This window comes from Aquarana catesbeiana, linkage group LG06, assembly GCF_042186555.1.
Source record: "Aquarana catesbeiana isolate 2022-GZ linkage group LG06, ASM4218655v1, whole genome shotgun sequence".
Lineage (NCBI taxonomy): Eukaryota > Metazoa > Chordata > Amphibia > Anura > Ranidae > Aquarana > Aquarana catesbeiana.
Window position 1 is genome coordinate 231,266,493 of NC_133329.1, and position 18,932 is coordinate 231,285,424.

At 44.0% G+C, this 18,932-nt stretch overlaps 1 protein-coding gene across 7 annotated transcripts in view; it reads left to right on the forward strand.

Annotated features, from left to right (window-relative positions):
* The window catches only part of NPRL3 (NPR3 like, GATOR1 complex subunit), a 309,508-nt gene that overhangs the window by 134,988 nt on the left and 155,588 nt on the right, over positions 1 to 18,932 (forward strand). For all 7 annotated transcript variants that reach the window (XM_073633030.1, XM_073633034.1, XM_073633032.1 and 4 more), the window contains one exon: positions 15,929 to 16,007. In XM_073633030.1, the coding sequence (XP_073489131.1) occupies positions 15,929 to 16,007 (79 nt within the window). The remainder of the gene's footprint in view (positions 1 to 15,928; positions 16,008 to 18,932) is intronic.

Sequence of the window (18,932 nt, forward strand, 5' to 3'; positions counted from 1 at the left end):
AGAGGAGAAAGTCTTAGTGCAGATCCTCACTGGATTGGTCCGCTCCACATTTAAGTTGCCCATACCTGAAACTGCTAAAGAATCCTCTTCTGCTTTGGGGTCACTGAAACCTTTCCAAGCAGCACATGCTTTTCCTGTTCATACTTTTACTTGAAAAGCTTATTTATTCTGAGTGGGATCACCCAGACAAACGTTTTTTTCCGCCGAGAAAGTTTTCAACACTTTATCCGATGGAAGAAAAGTTTATTAAAATGTGGGGAATACCGGCTATTGATGCCGCCATTTCCTCCGTAAATAATAGCCTGACTTGTCCTGTAGACAATGCTCAGATGCTCAGGGATCCTGTAGATAAAAGGATGGAATCCCTATTGAAGGATGTTTTCTCCTTAGCAGGATCAGTGGCCCAACCTGCAGTAGCAGCGATTGGAGTCTGTCAATACTTAAGAGACCATGTTGAGCAGGTCATCAAAGTATTACCTGAACAGCAGGCCCAGGGGTTTGCTAACCTTCCAGCGGCCTTATGCTTTGTGGTTGACGCCATTAGAGATTCTATCGTGCAAACCTCCCGTCTTTCACTGGGGTTGGTGCATATACGTAGAATCCTATGGTTGAAAAATTGGTCAGCCGAAGCACCATGTAAGAAGCTACTGGCTGGGTTTCCATTTCGTGGTGCAAGGTTGTTTGGAGAGGACTTGGATAACTATATCAAGAGAATCTCTTGTGGGAAAAGCACTCTCTTATCTGTCAAGAAGAAGAGTAAGCGTCCCTCTTTCAAACGGACTCTTTCCCCAGCGCCGGGGGCTTCAGCCTCCAGGCAGTCTCGACGGCCGCCTCCATCGGGGTCCAGAGACAAGAGTCAACCCCAGAGACAAAAGAAGTCCTGGGGAAAGAAGCCTACTAGGCAAAACACTAAGACCTCTGCATGAGGGGGCGCCCCTGCTCACTCGAGTGGGGGGGAAGACTGCGACAGTTCTCAGAGCTCTGGCAGGAGGACTTCCAGGACAGATGGGTAATCTCCACGGTAACCTTAGGGTACAAGCTGGAGTTTCAGGAATTCCCCTCTCCTCGGTTCCTCAGATCAAATGTTCCCAGAGACCCAGAGAAGAAGCAGTCGCTCCTTCTAGCGTTAGAGCGACTTTTGTCGCAGGAGGTCATTATGATAGTTCCCGCAAAGGACCAGGGATTGGGCTTCTATTCCAACCTTTTTACGGTCCAAAAGCCAAATGGGGATGTCAGGCCCATTCTGGACTTAAGGGATCTGAACCGATTCCTAAGGATTCAATCCTTCCGCATGGAATCAATTCGAACAGTAGTTCCCACCCTGCAGGGAGGAGAATTTCTGGCATCAATAGACATCAGAGATGCATATCTGCATGTGCCCATTTTTCCTGCTCATCAGAAGTTTCTGCGCTTCGAGGTAGGAGGGCGCCATTTCCAGTTTGTGGCTCTGCCTTTCGGGATAGCCACTGCACCTCGAGTGTTCACAAGGATCTTGGCTCCTCCTCTGGCCAGATTAAGGGCTCAGGGTATAGCTGTCATAGCATACCTAGACGACCTGCTCTTGATAGACCGGTCGGTAGCCTCTTTGAAGGGAAACTTGACCACGGTCAGGTATCTAGAACACCTGGGTTGGATCCTCAACTTAGAAAAGTCTTTCCTAAAACCAGTAAGAAGACTGGAGTATTTAGGTCTGATTATAGATACAAGCCAGGAGAAGATATTTCTACCCCAGGCAAAGATCACTGCTTTGAGAGAGCTGATTCTGACAGTAAGGACCAAGAAGGGTCCCTCAGTCCACCTTTGTATGAGGCTACTAGGGAAGATGGTGTCTTCATTCGAAGCAGTTCCCTATGCTCAGTTTCACTCAAGAATGCTGCAACACAGTATTCTGTCGACCTGGAACAAGAAGGTTCAGGCATTAGACTTTCCGATGCACCTGTCGCATGCGGTGCGTCAGAGCCTCAATTGGTGGCTCATACCCGAAAACCTGCAGAAGGGGAAATCCTTTCTACCGGTTACCTGGACGGTGGTAACAACAGATGCCAGTCTGTCAGGTTGGGGAGCAGTTCTGGAACAGGCTGCGGTCCAAGGGGTATGGTCCAAAACAGAGAGGACCTTACCCATCAACATTCTGGAGATCCGGGCGATACATCTAGCTCTAAAAGCCTGGACTATCAGGCTACAGGGTTGTCCGGTCAGGATCCAGTCCGACAATGCCACAGCAGTGGCTTATGTCAATCATCAGGGAGGCACCCGGAGCCGAGCTGCTCAAAAAGAGGTGAACCAGATCTTAGTCTGGGCAGAGATGCATGTGCCATGCATATCGGCAGTTTTCATCCCGGGAATAAAAAATTGGCAGGCGGACTATCTAAGTCGCCAGCAGTTACTTCCAGGGGAATGGTCTCTGCATCCCGACGTCTTTTGGGCCATATGCCAAAGATGGGGGGTTCCAGATGTAGATCTCTTTGCATCCCGATTCGACAAAAAGATAGACAGATTTGTGGCAAGGACAAAAGATCCTCTTGCATGCGGGACGGATGCGTTGGTGATTCCGTGGCATCGGTTCTCACTGATTTACGCATTCCCGTCTATTCTGCTACTACCACGACTCCTTCGCAGGATCAGGCAGGAAAGGAAGTCGGTACTTCTGGTGGCCCCCGCTTGGCCCAGAAGGACTTGGTATGCAGAAATAGTAAGGATGACGGTGGGTTCCCCGTGGACCCTACCGGTACGCCCAGACCTGTTATCTCAAGGTCCAGTGTTCCATCCTGCCTTACAAACACTAAATTTGACGGTTTGGCTATTGAGACCCACGTTCTGAAGAGTCGTGGGCTCTCAGGTCCTGTCATATCTACCTTGATTAATGCAAGGAAGCCAGCTTCCAGGATGATTTATCATAGAGTCGGGAAGGCTTATATAACCTGGTGTGAATCCAGAGGTTGGCATCCCAGGAAATATGTCATAGGTAGAATCCTTGATTTTCTGCAGATGGGATTAGAGATGAAGCTGGCCTTGAGTACCATCAAGGGCCAGGTTTCTGCTTTATCAGTATTATTTCAGCGGCCACTTGCTTCCCATTCTTTGGTCCGAAACTTTAAGCAGGGGGTGATGCGTCTTAATCCTCCGGTTAAAGCGCCCCTAAACCCCTGGGACTTGAATTTGGTCCTGGCTGTGTTACAGAAACAGCCTTTTGAACCAATGAGTCAGATTCCTTTGGTCTTGTTGACAAGGAAATTAATTTTTCTGATGGCCATCTCTTCTGCTAGAAGAGTATCAGAATTAGCAGCTCTTTCCTGTAAGGAGCCTTATTTGATTATACACAAGGATAGAGTGGTACTACGCCCTCATCCTAGTTTTTTACCAAAGATGGTTTCTGATTTTCATTGAAACCAAGACATTGTTCTACCTTCCTTTTTTCCAGATCCCTGTTCTCCGGAAGAGAGATCTCTACATTCATTGGATGTAGTAAGAGCAGTTAAGGCCTATCTAGGGGCATCTACTCAGATCCGCAAGACGGATGTTTTGTTTGTGCTGCCAGAGGGTCCCAATAGAGGACAGGCAGCGTCAAAAGCTACCATTTCTAAATGGATTCGACAGTTGATCATTCAAGCTTACGGTTTGAAACAGAAGATTCCTCCGTTTCAGATCAGGGCACATTCCACAAGGGCTATTGGTGCTTCTTGGGCAGTGCATCACCGGGCCTCTATGGCTCAAATCTGCAAGGCCGCAACCTGGTCTTCAGTTCATAGATTCACCAGATTCTATCAGGTGGATGTGAGAAGGCATGAGGATATCGCCTTTGGGCGTAGTGTGCTGCAGGCAGCGGTACAGGGTCCTCAGGTCTGATTGCACCCTACTTGGTCGTGGTTCCCCCCCCCTCAGGTAGCATTGCTCTGGGACATCCCATCAGTAATTACTGTGGCTCTGTGTCCCGTGATGTTCGAGAAAGAAAATTGGATTTTTTAAAACAGCTTACCTGTAAAATCCTTTTCTTTCGAAGGACATCACGGGACACAGAGGTCCCGCCCCTCTTCTAATACACTATATTGCTTGGCTACAAAACTGAGGTATCCCTGCAAGGGGGAGGGATTATATAGGGGGTTGAACTTCCTGATAGGGTGTGCCAGTGTCCAGTCACCAGTGATACCTATATAACCCATCAGTAATTACTGTGGCTCTGTGTCCCGTGATGTCCTTCGAAAGAAAAGGATTTTACAGGTAAGCTGTTTTAAAAAAATCCTATTTTTCTAGCAATATTGCAAAGGAAATCATGAGGGACATGCGAAAGTATTCCATCTGTGAATAACTTTTGAAGCTTCTTTAAATCATACAGTACCCTGGGTTATAGGCTGGCACTTTCTGGTGACTGAACAATGGCAAAGCTTTTGAGGACACACCCTGGGCATCCCCCCTATAAACGTATCCCACTCTGAGTTTTTTTTTTTTTTTTTTTTTAATTCCTTATTTACTGGTATGCATCAAAATAGAATGACATGACATTGTACTTGAGTTCAAATAGATCATCAGTAACAACCGTTTAATAAAATAGAGGCTCCAAAACAAAGCGGGACTACTGGTAGAGTATAATATGGCGATGAGAAGGCTGCAAATAATATGTACATACAGGTTAGATTGGTAACTTCCACGTGAGTTTTGTGCAAGTGTCCTAAGGCGATAGACCTTTTCTCCCTTACAAAGAGATTCTTAATAGCTTAACTAGTTTATTATTTTACTTCATGCTCTTCAATCAATTTTAATCGATACAACCTTGGTAAAACCTTGGGAGCCCTACCTGGGCCCCACATTGCAGGGGAACCCTGTAATGTTGCTTTGGTTTATACTACAGGATTTTGATGGACACACGTGATGCCCGATAGAAACCTTGTTCCAGACTAATAAGCTCAGCCAAAAACTCTTTGTATGGAAAGCTTTACACTTATGCCGCGTACACACGAGCGGACTTTACGGCAGACTTTGCTCGGCGGACTTTTCACCGGACTTTGTCCGCTAGGTGCACCGGACTTAAAAACGGACGAACTTGGACACACACGATCACTCCAAAAGTCCGCTGGTTTTGAACGCGGTGACGTACAGCACGTACGACGGGACTATAAAAAGGAAGTTCAAGCCCCACTACGGCACCCTTTGGGCTCCTTCTGCTAATCTCGTGTTTATCTCGTGTTAGTAGACGTTTGGTTAGAGACGATTCGCGCTTTTCACACTTTAGCTTATTTCGATCGTTTTCTGCGGTTCAGTTTGTGCTTGTGAGGTTTGTATCTGCTTTTCAGTGCGTGTTGGTCAGTTCGTAACCTGCCTAGCAGGCCGTTCTGGTCCGCTCGTTCCTGATTTTCAGGTCGTTCTTCATAGGCCTTGCTGTTCTTCAGTGCGTTTGTTATAAGTTTGTTTGACCAGCCGACCGTTTTGAAGCCATGTCGCGTGGACGTACTCGTTCTCGAGTTCGTACTGCGTGGGGACTTGGTGTTGGGGTTAATACTTTGACCCGAGTCCAGTCCATGAAAAGGGCGAGGAGGAGTTCATGGATGAAGAATTGGTTGCGCCAGCGTGACCAATTCTCGCATATGCCTTTGCTCCGTGAGAATAATCCTGAGGATTTCAGGAATTATCTCCGGATGACGGACCCCTTTTTTGAACGTCTGCTGGCTATGCTGACCCCCTATATCGGCATACCTGCATGAGGCAAGCCATCACTGCGGAGCAGAGGCTAGTTGCCACTTTACATTACTTGGCGACTGGGAGAAGTCTTCAGGACTTGAAGTTCTGGACAGGCATCTCACCCCAGGCTCTGGGGATCATAATCCCAGAGACCTGTTCTGCCATCATTCAGGTCCTGCAGAAGGACTATTGAAGGTAAGCTTTATCCTTTAACGTTACATGATATGTATTAAATGTTTGCTAATGTATTGTCTAAATGTCCTCGTTACCTAATTACCATGCTGGGAATATGCTGTGAATGTCCCCTTTATCTTCATGCATGCCTGTTTTTTTCCATTAATCCTTTTTTGCCCTACATGCATATTTACCTTCAATAACCCCCCCACCATGCAATTCTGGGTCCATTTATATCTCTAGCCTATAGTCCCTTGAACAATGTATATTGTCAGCTCCATTGTACTGTTTGACCCTCCCCCACCCCCTCAAATGTTTGAAACTGTCAGGTGTGTTTTTTAACCAAATTAGTACCCCTCCCCCACCCCCTCAAATGTTTGTAACTGTCAGGTGTGTTTTTTAACCAAATTAGTACCCCTCCCCCCACATTAAAATTGTTCAATGGGCCATCAGAGGGGGTGAGTAATCTTATAAGTGGGCCTTATGTTTTTTATAATTAAACTAACAAAAAAGCATATTAATAATGTTCGACTGCTGTTGTTCAAGAATGTTTTTGTGTCTGATATCCAAGTTATGTTTAAAAGTACTTATCTTATTTTTTTTTTTTGGTTTCACTCCACAGTTTCCTTCCAGTACACAGGAATGGCAGACTGTGGCCTCCCAGTTCGCTGACCGTTGGGACTTTCCCAACTGTGACGGGGCGATTGATGGGAAGCATGGTCCGCATTGTGCCACCACCCCATTCGAGGTCTTATTTCTACAACTATAAGGGGTTCCATAGTGTAGTTTTGATGGCGGTGGTCTCGGCACATTTGGACTTTCTGTTTGTGGACGTGGGGAAGAACGGCCGGATGTCTGATGGAGGAGTCTTTGCACAGACCGAGCTGTGCCAGCGTCTCCAGACTGGTGGCCTGGGATTGCCACCTGATGACCAGAATGTGGATGGACTCCCCTCAGTTTTTATCGCTGATGAAGCATTTGCTCTCAGCGAGCACTTGATGAGGCCGTTCCCCCAAAGAACACTCACCCCTGAAAGGAGGGTATTTAATTACCGGCTGGCCAGAGCAAGAAGAGTTGTGGAGAATGCCTTTGGGATTCTGGCCAGCCGGTTCCGTTTGTTCCTCTCGGCCATAAATCTGGCGGACTATAAACTAAATCATGTCATACTGGCTTGCTGCATACTCCATAATTTTTTAAGAAGGCATTCCGCTACATATATGACCTCTGTTGGGCCTGAGGCCGGACCCGGAGTTGACCAAACTCTCACAGGCCTGGAAATTGGCCGTATTGGCTTGGCCCCCCAAACCGCACGTCAAGTGCGTGACCGATATGTCAGTTATTTTAATGGTCGGGGGGCCATTGCTATTCAAGAAGAGCTCTAATTTCTTAAAAAGATAAAGAAAATAAATTTTGGCTCAAATATCTTGTTTTTATTCTTGTTTGCATTTAGTTTTGTCTGTCTCCTAGTGCACTTGTAGTAGTGCCAAGTGCATTTCCCTTTATTTAATAAGGCCCTTTGTCACTGTAACCAAACAAAAATTAGCAAAACATCTTATTGATAAATAATCAGCCACACACATTGTAGTAGTTAAAACATTTTACTGTGTGCACATTGAAAGGTGCATTTTTTGGAAAATATTTTTTTTTTGGAAAATATTTTTTTTTTTTTGGTTATTTAAGGCATATTTCTAAAAAAATAGACCTTGTTTACAAAATTACACTTAACAGTGTTTTTTAAAAACATACATAAAAAAAAAAGAACTTACAAAGTTCAACATGTGTGAATAACGGTGCTGGTGATGTCACCCTTGTAAAGGCACAAATTTGCAGATGCTAAAAATTGTGTATTAAAAACAGTTCACGTCAACATGTGCTATCTCCCATCATGGGGGACCAATGTACGTGTTTTGTGTGTGCAATCGCTTTGTACCTCTCACAAATTAACATTTTTAGGATGAAGGGGTTGCAAACACAAAACAAGTACATTGTTATCCCCTGATGGAAGATAGCACATGATGACACACCGTGTGCATCTGCAAATTGGTTTATTTTTAATGCAAAAACTTCAAAATTATAACAAAAAACAAACTTGACAATGAAATGAAGAACATGATTGATGTTTTTAGGCAAAACGTTATTATATTCTGCCCAAAACATCAATCATGTTCTTCATTTCCTGTTGCATGGTGTCCAGCCGAATCTTCATGCTGTCAATTTGGTCACGCATTCAATCTATTTGGCCAATCCACAACATTATCTGGCCAATAAGTCTTTGTGCACTGTCTGTGCTGAATGGCTCTGCCGCTTGGCCTTCCACAACCAGAACCTCACCTAAAATGTGTGGATAAAAAATGGGTTAAAATATGCACGCCTAAATAGATTACCTTAAGCTGGGGTGTCAGTCACTCACTTGGTGGGGTTAAAAGTTTGCACACTTCCTCCACCTCTCCTTCCTCCAGCTCGTCGGGTGGGCGTTGGCTTTGGGCTGGGGCTTGGGGTATCTTCAGCTTCAGGCTGGTGACTTGGGGGGGTCCTGGGATCCTTGGACTGTTGTCTGAGTCTTTTCTCCCCTATGAGAATTAAACAAAATGTATAGTTAAAACACAGTGATATTTTTTATTTTTAAAATTAATATGAAACGTTGGATATGAGTTGTGGACAATTGCCTTATTTTGTACACAAAAATTTAGAAGACAGGATGAAAATTCCCTCTGAACAACAATTATAAACAATACACATTTTCATGCAAGTTTCACAGATGCAGACACCTCAATGATCTCCTATGTGTATTACCCCTCAAAAATTTCTATATGGTCACATAGTACACTAGTGCTCGTGAGTCCAGATGTGGAAACAGCTGCTGTGTCACTTTATCATTTTTGAAGAAGCGTTATATTTTCAAACACATCTACACCACATCACCAAATTTTGGGAATACGACAAATTATCAAGACCTAAATGTATGTCCAACCCTGTAACATCGTATTTGGCGAAAAAATAACGTCATTTTCTTAGTATCATATGTATTTTACAAAGAACGGTCTTTACGAACGATGCTGTATAAACGAAAAAAATATGGATCAGCATGCAAGTTAAGTATCTCACTAGGAACACACAACAAGTACTTACTTTTTTTAAGCAGCTTCTTTATTCGCCAATATTGTTCTGGCTCCCTACTTTTGATGTCAGACCACTGCTTCCTCAATTGTTCTTTAGACCGTTTTGTGCCAAATTTAGCTTCTAGATCGGTGACAACTGAGGACATTATTTTGTCCTTACGCATATTCGGTCGTGTGTACGGTCCTTTTTTGCCATCGTAGTCCTCCCTTCTCAATATGGACACCATCTCCACCATCTCTTCAAAAGCCATGTTGGTGGCCTTATATCTCCTCCGGGATGTTGATGGTTGTGGCTCCGGGCTTTCCTCCGCGCTACTTCCAGTTAATCTCTCCGCCATCTTTCTCTATCTACTCCCACTGCGCAAGGAAGAGTGAAGGGGCGGGGACAAATCGTACTAAAGAACGTCAGGGACGGGCGACGCAGGCGGAGCATGACGCATGCGCAGTGTATATAAAGCTATTACGATGGCCTACGTATGTCCGTGTCGAAGTAGCGAGTGTCAGAAACTAAGGTAAGATTAAACGTGGGGGGTGTGTGTGTGTGTTTGAATTTGTTTGGTTTTGTGTGTGTGTATGTGTCCCCTAGATTCTTCCAAAAATAATCCTGGGAGTTCTGACTGACATTACAGTTTTGATTTTGTGTCTTGTCTTTCAGCAAAAATGAATCCCTTTAAGGAGGAAGATTTTTTGTCCAGATTTATAGATTTATATCAGGAAAACAAAAACCTGTGGGAGGTCAAACACCCACTATATTACAATAGAGATGTAAGGAAGGCAACACTGGGCACACTTTTAGAATTTGTGAAGACTCGAGTCCCCCAGGCAGACCTCAAGTTTGTGGACAAGAAAATTGGTATCTTGCGAAACATGTATAAGCGGGAACACAATAAAATCCAGGAGTCGCTCAGATCCGGAGCAGCAGCCGACCAAGTTTATGTACCCAAGCTGTGGTACTACCACAAATTGCGATTCCTGGATGACCAGACAGAAGCCAGGCAATCACTTTCCACCCTTCCCCCCACCCTTCCCTCCAGCCTTCCATCCACCTCCACCCCAGCTGAGGAGTCCCAGGAAGAACTGGGCCTTTTCATCCTTGATGAAGTAGATGCGCCCAGCTTCAGCCAGGTATCCTTTTTTGTTGAATTTGTGATTGTGTAAATATTAATGATGTTAACGTCTCAAATTTTAAAGTGCTTCATAAAAAATGACTGCATCACAAATATTAATATGTAGACATATCACTAGACAGTAGTGGCCAAAAATATACTTCTGCATAGGTGTGCGCAGCCTCTTGCATTAGGGTGTGCACCCCAAAGCTCAAATACATATGCATGTGTATATGTACTGATGGTGTCAGTAGGGCAGTGGACCGTGTCAGTAGTTTTATTAGATTATTTTTAAAATTATTTTATTTTGTAACTTTTTTTTTTTTTGGGATGAAATATCAGTGGTCTAAACAGGGGGGAATATGCACCACACAAGGCGATTAGGGTGTGCCCAGGCACACCTGGCACACCCTGTGCGCATGCCTATCTACTTCAGATATTGTTGATCAGCTGGAATAATGGTGGGGTCAAATAGATAGCCTTTACTATTTGTTTAGAATTAGATTTGCAAGTCATGAGCTGAAAATTGTGTGTGATTGCGTAACCCAAAATTACAACCATGTCCCTTTTTTTGACACAGGATGACCTCAGCCAGGAGGAGGCCTTGCCCAGTGGGAGAGAGGAGGAGGCCTTGCCCAGTGGGAGAGAGGAGGAGGCCTTGCCCAGTAGGAGAGAGGAGGAGGCTGTGGCTGGGCCCAGTAGAAGCCGCACGGAGTGTCAGGTGCCTCCCCTCCGCATTATCACCAAAAGGCCCAGAAGAATGACACAAACTGAGGAGGAATCCCTAGCCCTCATTCGTGAAGCAAGCAAATAATAAGCACATCACCCAATGCAGAGGAGGCGTATGGGACATATATGGCCAGCAGATTGCTGGAACTGGAAAAGGAGCAACGCCTCCTCTGTGAGGGTCTGATTTTGCAGGCCTTGAGAGGGCAGCATACTGCTACAACCTATCTAGCAGATGAAGCCACTCCTCCTCCTCCTCCTCCTCCTCCTCCTCCTGCCCCAAGTACACCACCAGAGGCACAGCCTCCAAGGAAGGCTGCAGAGAAGCATGGAGGGAAGGCTGCAGAGAAGCGTGCAGGGAAGCCTCCACGGAAGAGTCGAAAGTGATTGCCTGGCTTCTGTCTGGTCTGACTGTGCTCCCTAGTCGCAAGAGACCAATTTTCTTGTCTTCAAACTTCATGTGTGTCCTGGGGGACGAAAGGCTTCACAGATTCCAAAAGTGTCTTCAGTGTTGCCTTCCTAATTTTTTTTTTTACCAAAATAAATGGAATTTTTAGTTACCTTACATTATTGACTATGTGTTTTGATTACAAAACGACATTTTGTTTGGGAGTAGGCAGGTACAGGTCAAAAAGACTATGGGGTTGATTTACTAAAAGCAAATAGACTGTGCACTTTGCAGAGGGCAGTTGCCCTCTGCAAGTGCAATTGCTCCAGAGCTTAGTAAATGAGGTAAGGCTTGACTTTGCAAAGAGTACCCAATCCTGTGCAAGGAAAATAAAAAAAACAGCATTTTTGCTTGCACATGATTGGATGATGGAAGTCAGCAGAGCTTCTGCTCATTTACTAAGCTCTGGAGCAACTGGTCTTGCAGAGGGCAACTGCACTTTGCAAAGTGCACAGTCTTTTTCCCTTTAGTAAATCAACCCCTGTGTGTGTTTGTTCCAAAAAACTAAATCATTTAGAAAATCAAGTGCAAAGTACTAGTGAAAAGTGCACTTTAGAAATTGCACTGCAAGTGCACTTGTTGGAAGTGCAGTCGCTGTAAACCTGAGGGGAAGAACTGAAATGAGGGGAAGCTCTGCTGATTTTATCATACAATCATGTGCAAGAAAAAGTTTTTGTTTTTTTTGTGGTTCCTTGCATGTGCCCCTCAGATCCATAGGGAATGCACTTCCAAATGCTCTTTATGTGCAATTCCAAGTACAATTTGCACTTGTAGTGAAAAATTAATTTGCCTTTGGAAAATACACCCCCCTATGTCTAATTAACAAGGGACACCAACCTCATTAAGGTTCATTAAAACAACACAAAATATTAAGGTTATTGTGGTAACTTGAAACTACAAAAATAAAATTAAATAAAAAAATATTTTGCATAATTTAGCACACATTGTAAAATAGTGTTTAAATCTAAAAAAAAAAAGATGAGTCCAAAATCTAATTTAATACTTTATGGAGATCTGGCTTTTAAAAAATATCATATTAGTCATGGCATGAGGATAAATCATGAATAAAGTAGTTTGTGAGAACTCTGTGAATAAAAAGCACCAAAACAACTTAATTCCTCTCGCATTATAAAGAAAAAAAAAAGCGCTGTATTAAAAGATCACAGAAGAGGAATGTGCTAGCTTCAATACGAAGACTAGTTTTACCAGACCGAGCACTTCCGTCTTGTAATTGCTTCAGAGCATGCGTCAGTTTGAGTCTGTCGGACTAGCACACAGACGACCGGTTTGTCCGCTAGTAAGAAGAGTCCATCGGATAGATTTAAAACATGTTTCAAATCTAAGTCCGTCCAACTTTTGAGCAAACAAAGTCCGCTGGAGCCCACACACGATCGAATTGTCAGATGAAATCCCGTCCACCGGGCAAAGTCTGCCGTAAAGTCCGCTCGTGTGTACGCGGCATTAGACTGAGTAGGTGATCGGTGGAAGATTTGTGCACTTAGTGCCTATAAATATTATATGTAAAGTTGCATTCATAGGCGTACTACGTTTCTGTTGTATACTCAGACACAATCAAGCCAGAAATCAGTCATGGGCTTGACCTCTGATTATTTGTATGGGGAGTCATTTCCTTATATATTACCGCAGCATTTTTTTTTTAATTGTTTTTATTGCAGTTTTTCAAAGTGAAGTACATAACAGAGCCTATTGGGCATACCCAGGCTTGGACACAAATAAGACTAAAACACAACCAAAAATTAGTACACTTGGACCACCTGTGCAGGCTGGAGCACAGGGATTTCCTGTTTCCACAAACAACCTTCAGAGCTTGACTTATTGATTGAGATACAAACACTCCCAAATCTTAGAGACCCAGTGAAATATCCACCAAGTGAAGCATATATGTACAGTTCCACTACATGAGCTATGGTTAATTACATATCAAAGTACTGACTAGTCATCCAGAGAATCTGCATTTGTAGATGGGGATTCTACCCATATGTCCCATAATTTCTTGGAGACAGGCAAGTGGCCTTGTATAATGGCAAGGCTAAATTGACCAACCGGTTCCAAAAGTTAATTGAGGGTGCAGAAGAGGATTTCCACCTGAGGACAATGGCCTTGCGTGCGTAATAAAGTAATAACCCCAGAAGGGTTCTGACTTTCCGGTGAGAAGTTGGTGGTTTGACAAGTCCTAGCAAACACACTTCCAATGTCAATGGGATCTGAATGGTAGTGACAGTTAAAATAAATGTAGTGACCTCATTCCAAAATGTTTTTATCTGGGGACAGCTCCAAAATACAAGGATAAAGTCTGCTGAGGGTGAGGCACACCTCCAGCAGGAAGCTGGAATAGATGGATATATTTTGTGTATATACATGGGTGTGAAGTACAGTGCATAATTTTGAACTGTACTAGTCTGTCCCTAGCAGAAACCACATTTCTTCCCAATCTTGCGTATCTAGTGTAGTTAAATCTCCCACCCACTTAGCTTTGAGCGTTACCAATACCGTGTGAACATTGGGAGTAATTCTTTATATATGTTGGACAAAGGCTTGATCATAGATTCGTCTCTGAGCAAATCCTCCAGAGTCGAAGTATAGAAAGCCACTTGAGAGCTCTCAAATTGAGTGGTGAAAGCATGCCTAAGCTGCAGAAATCTGAACAGATATGAATTAGGCAGATTATATTTTTGTTTTCACCCATCAAAGGTCTGCAACTGACCCCTAGTACAAATCTGGTTCACATATTTAACGCCTTCAGATCCGCGCTATAGCCGAATGATAGCTACAGTGCGGATCTACTTTGCCAGGAGGCCGTCAATAGACGCCCCCCCTTTGCACGCTCCCCGCGCCCCCTGCAGTGGGCGCGCTGTGATTACCGAGTCAAGGAGACTCGGGAGATCACAGATCAGAGTAAGGGGTCGATCCCGGCCCCTTACCACGTGATCAGCTGTCAGCCAATGACAACTGATCACGTGATGTAAACAGAAGATCGGTAATGGTTTTTTTTTTTCTCCTCACGCTAACAGCATGAGGAGAAAAAAAGCTGATCACCGGCTTCTGTGCAAGGGACATCGGTCCCGAAAAGGAAGAGGAAAACCACCTCATCTGTGCCAACCAGTACCGCCTGCCAGTGCCCATAGTGCCATGAATCCGGGCATAACAGTGCCAGCAATCAGTGCCCACCAATGCCACCTCATCGGTGCCCACCAGTGCCACCTCATCGGTGCCCATCATTGCAGCCTCATCAGCTTACATCAATGAAGGAGAAAAATTACCTGTTTGCAAAATTTATTAACAAAATATAAAACGGTTTTGTATTTTTTTTTTTTTAAATTGGGCTTTTTAAAATTATTTTTAACAAAATAAAAAACCCAGAGGTGATCAAATACCACCAAAAGAAAGCTCTCTCTGTGGGAAAAAGATTATAAAAATTTAATTTGGGTACAGTGTTGTATGACCACGCAATTGTCGTTCAAAGAGTGACAGCCGTAAAAGCTGAAAATTGGTCTGGGCAGAAGGGGGGTTTAAGTGCCCAGTAAGCAAGTGGTTAATACCTTTGAGTGCCCGCACACTGGGATCGGGTATGGACACAAATGTAACAGCATTTTTATGGATTATTATCTCCTGGAAGATTTTTGACAGTTGGTTTTTTGATTAGGTCATGGGGAGGGAGGGGAACGTGTGGATTTGTAAGGATTGATTAAAAAAATGTATTATATTAAATGTGTGTTTTTTTTTTTTTTCCCTCCTTCCCTGCATTTGGGTGCTTTTAAATTACATATGTAGCGGAATGCGCACCCACCAATCTAGGTGGTATATTACAGGGATGTGGTACATGCATTTTATATTTTTCTTACTGGATACGACAACTCAAGAGCCAACACCCTAAAGGATAAGCAACTCCTACATTAATACATGCTCACTCCAACAGGTCAGTAGGAATTTCCTGGGTTTTCTGACCTCAAGCCTCTATTGCCACCTGTTCTTCTGTTCATAACTTTTCCCAAGTTCCACCAGGTGGATGTGCAATCCTATATGGATGTAGTTTTTGGCCACAAGGTTCTTTCATGAGCCCTGTGTGTTAAAGAGGAGGTCCAGCCAAAAAAAAAAAAAAAAATGTAAAAGTCAGCTACAAATACTGTAGCTGCTGACTTTTAATATTAGGGCACTTACCTATCCAGGGAGCCCGGCTGATCTTCGGATCGAGTATCTGCCACAGCCATTCCTGGTAAGGAAGCCAGGCAGTGAAGCCTTTCTGCGCATGAGCGAAGTGTGCTGCTCTTTCTAATTGGCCTGGTGGCGGAAGGAGGAGGGGGGGGGGGCGAACTTCTGCCCCTTCTCCTGGAAGTGGGGAATGGGACCTGTCATAAACGATTCCCTAACCCCCCACCTCCTGAAAGGTGCCAAATGTGACAGGGCCTATGAATAGTTTTGATGTGTCTTGTACTGTACTCTAAGATGGAATTTACAGGTAAGTCAAAAACATTTTTTTCCCCCATAGTGACTATCTTCATTCTTTCTCTTACAGTGCTTTCTTCATTTAATTTCATACAAACTCAGCTGTAAACTTTGATGTGCTTTTACAAGGACACAAACCATAATGAATTTCTCTACATGTCCCATTGGTGTATATTTAGTAGCATTGTATAAAATATTAAAACCTTTTATTTTTCCAGATGGGGGACCACAGTCACCATTTCACCATATTTTACCAAAAAGCAAGCTGGCGAGAGACCTAAAGGAAGCGTATGACAGGTATTGAATGTTTAAGTTTTTTGTGAAATTGGAGGGTTTTTTTTGCCTCCTCTTTCTAGACTTGTCTCCTTGCAGAGATAGCATCCTTGACAGTGCAGTCGCTCCCAACCACCTCCCACCTTCCCACACTTTTTTCCGACCATACATCTAACAAGGAGACAAATAGATAATATGATTGGCATTGCTTTTCTCGGGATTTAGGTACTTCCCTGAGACAAGTGCCAACACTAACTATGCAGAGGAAGGGGGCTTGTCTGCTGCTGTGCCAGGGAAAGTAAAAAAATGCCCAGATAGCTCACAGCAGAGCTCTGATACAGCGAGAGAGAGGGGTGTCAGACCGAGGCTCCTGTTCTGACTGAAAAACACAGACTGCAGCAGAGGGAACAGAAGCCTCATTCTCACTTGCTAAGTAAGTAAATCTTTACTTTTCAGTTTCATTAAACAGTGATATACTGTGAAAGTTAGAAGGTGGCTCCTGTTCCTTTTTGCTGCAGTCTGTGGTACTGTAGTAAGAATAACTGAGCTTTTCTTTATTAGGAAAATTCACTTATCTTGAGCTTTCTTTATGAATGACTCTCCACTTCAGGAGCTCTCACTACAAGCATACCCGTATTCATTACAAAGCTGGCGGTGGCAACTGAACACTAATATATATAAATCCCACACTACACCAAAATATGACTATAAGTTTAAAACTAGCTCAAAACACATATTGATTAATCTGAAAAAAAGAGCTGCTAAACACCAATATGTGTATTCATTTTACATAAAGCCTAAAATAAACCGAGTATGGTGCAGCGCTCCCTTTAAGCAATGTATAACAAACTTCTGACTAAAACAAGCTTAAATAACACTGTGGCATGCGGTTTAAAGCCTTATACAAGTGATAAGTGAATCAGTATAATTTTTCAATGTCTAAATGGAGAAAGTCTCAACGGAGCACTGCCCAACAATTGACACACCCACAAATCAGGCTTAAAGTGTTACTAAACCCAGGACCCTGCATTCACTATATCTGTTTTCCCACAGTACACAGAACATGGAAATGCAAATATTTTAGTAACTATGAACTGCTAAATACATTTTCTCATCAGTATATAGCAGGCTTGTGACTCCTACTGGTGTCTGGCCGAGCACTGGTTAAAGCTTGTGGGAGGAGTTTTCATTCTACTCTGACTGTCCTATGAGGCTGCATGACCCCTGACTTTCTGTCTGGACAATCCTGATTTGCCCTGTGCGGATCGCATGCACCCCCCCCCCCCAAAAAAAAATTAATCTCTAGCAATACACACCAAACTGAGCATGTGCAGAGTGCCTCCTAGGGCTCTGTGCTATCAACAGATGGATTGGGGACTGCAAAAGAAGGGGAGGATCAGAGAAGACAGGATTCTTACAGGTTATTTTTTCTATTATTAATGAAGGATATAAAAACATAGTTGTAGGTCTCGCTACACCTTTGTGCTAAAATAATGCATGTGTTTTACATTAACTGTGAATGGGCTGCCAATGTACCAGCATGAACGAAAAATGCACATGGATAGCACGCCACAATGCAGGGAAGTATGTTACCTTGCATTGTGGTGCACTGTAACGCAGGTGCTTGCTGTAGTGCGTAGTTGAATGCACTGCAAAACACTAAAGTGTGTAAAATGCATAAGGCTAAGTTCACACTGGCATTAAAAGCAGGCGTTTGAGAGGCATTAAAAATGCCGCTCAAACACCTATGCAAATGTTACGATGGACAGCACACAGTGCTGTTCACATTAGCAAAACATGAAGCATTAGCGTTGCATCGCTTCAAAATTGAAGCCTCATGTTGAGTCAGTAGGTGTTTGAATCTTTTCTATGCCCCCCATTCAAGTCTATGGTAACGCTTCGCAAACACTCTCGCAGGCAGTTGGGGGGCGTTAAGATTAGTTTTTCTTTTTCGTACAATCACGGGACACGGAGCACCAGTAATAACTGTATGGGTTATACGCCACCTTCAGGTGATGGACACTGCCATAATTACAAGCAGGAAGTCCCCCTCTCTATATAACCCCTCCCACACAGGGAGTACCTCAGTTTTTTCGCCAGTGTCTAAGGTGTTGGTCACAGTTAAGATGTGTGCTAAAGAAGCTCCCTGGAAAGGCCTGCAGGGTCAAGGAGCTGCACAATCGGATCCATTCAAAGGCCACAATCAAAGGCTAAAGTGAATGGTACCCGAGCCTCAGTACAGAAGAACGAGGTTTTGCCCGTAACGCTTCTCTTTAAGAGAGCTTGGGCCCTGGGATCCAGCACCTTGGTCCCATTCTCATACCACAGGTTTTGTTCTGGCAGGGAGCTATATGGGTCCAAGGCAGTGGACCCTATATTAAAAGGGGATCCCGTCCTTGAAGGTCTGGCATGACTCCAACCTGCCGTGATGGGTGAAGATTGGGTCACTGTGAGTATTCCAGTTTGTACCCTGCGGCGGGAATGGTAAGTTAAGGAGATCCTGAGACATTCCTATAGACTTCTTTATGTAGATGTTGTCTTGCCTGTATTTATAATTTCAACCACTAGAGGGCGTTTTTAACATATGTAGTGTTAAACATAAACTCATGTTAGTCCCTATGGATAGCTGTGTCAACCAGTACCTGTGGAGGGTCTGTTTCCTAGGCTCCTGTCAGCAGCTACTCATAGGGGGAAGAAGTGGGGAGAATCCAGTGCTCCTCCACAGTTTGTGGATTGAGAGGTTGAGAGGTCGTCACAAGGGGGTGGGGCTCGGCACCACAGGCGTGCATGTGGATCGGTGTGCACGCTTTCTCGCGGCGCAGGCTCGGACTGGTGGCTTGTATAAGCCATTGCCGTGTACAGAGTGCTGTTTGAAGGAGGGACACAGGCACAGTCCAAGGGCATGTAAGTGCTGGGTGATTGGCTACAGGCAATTCAGTCACATCTACT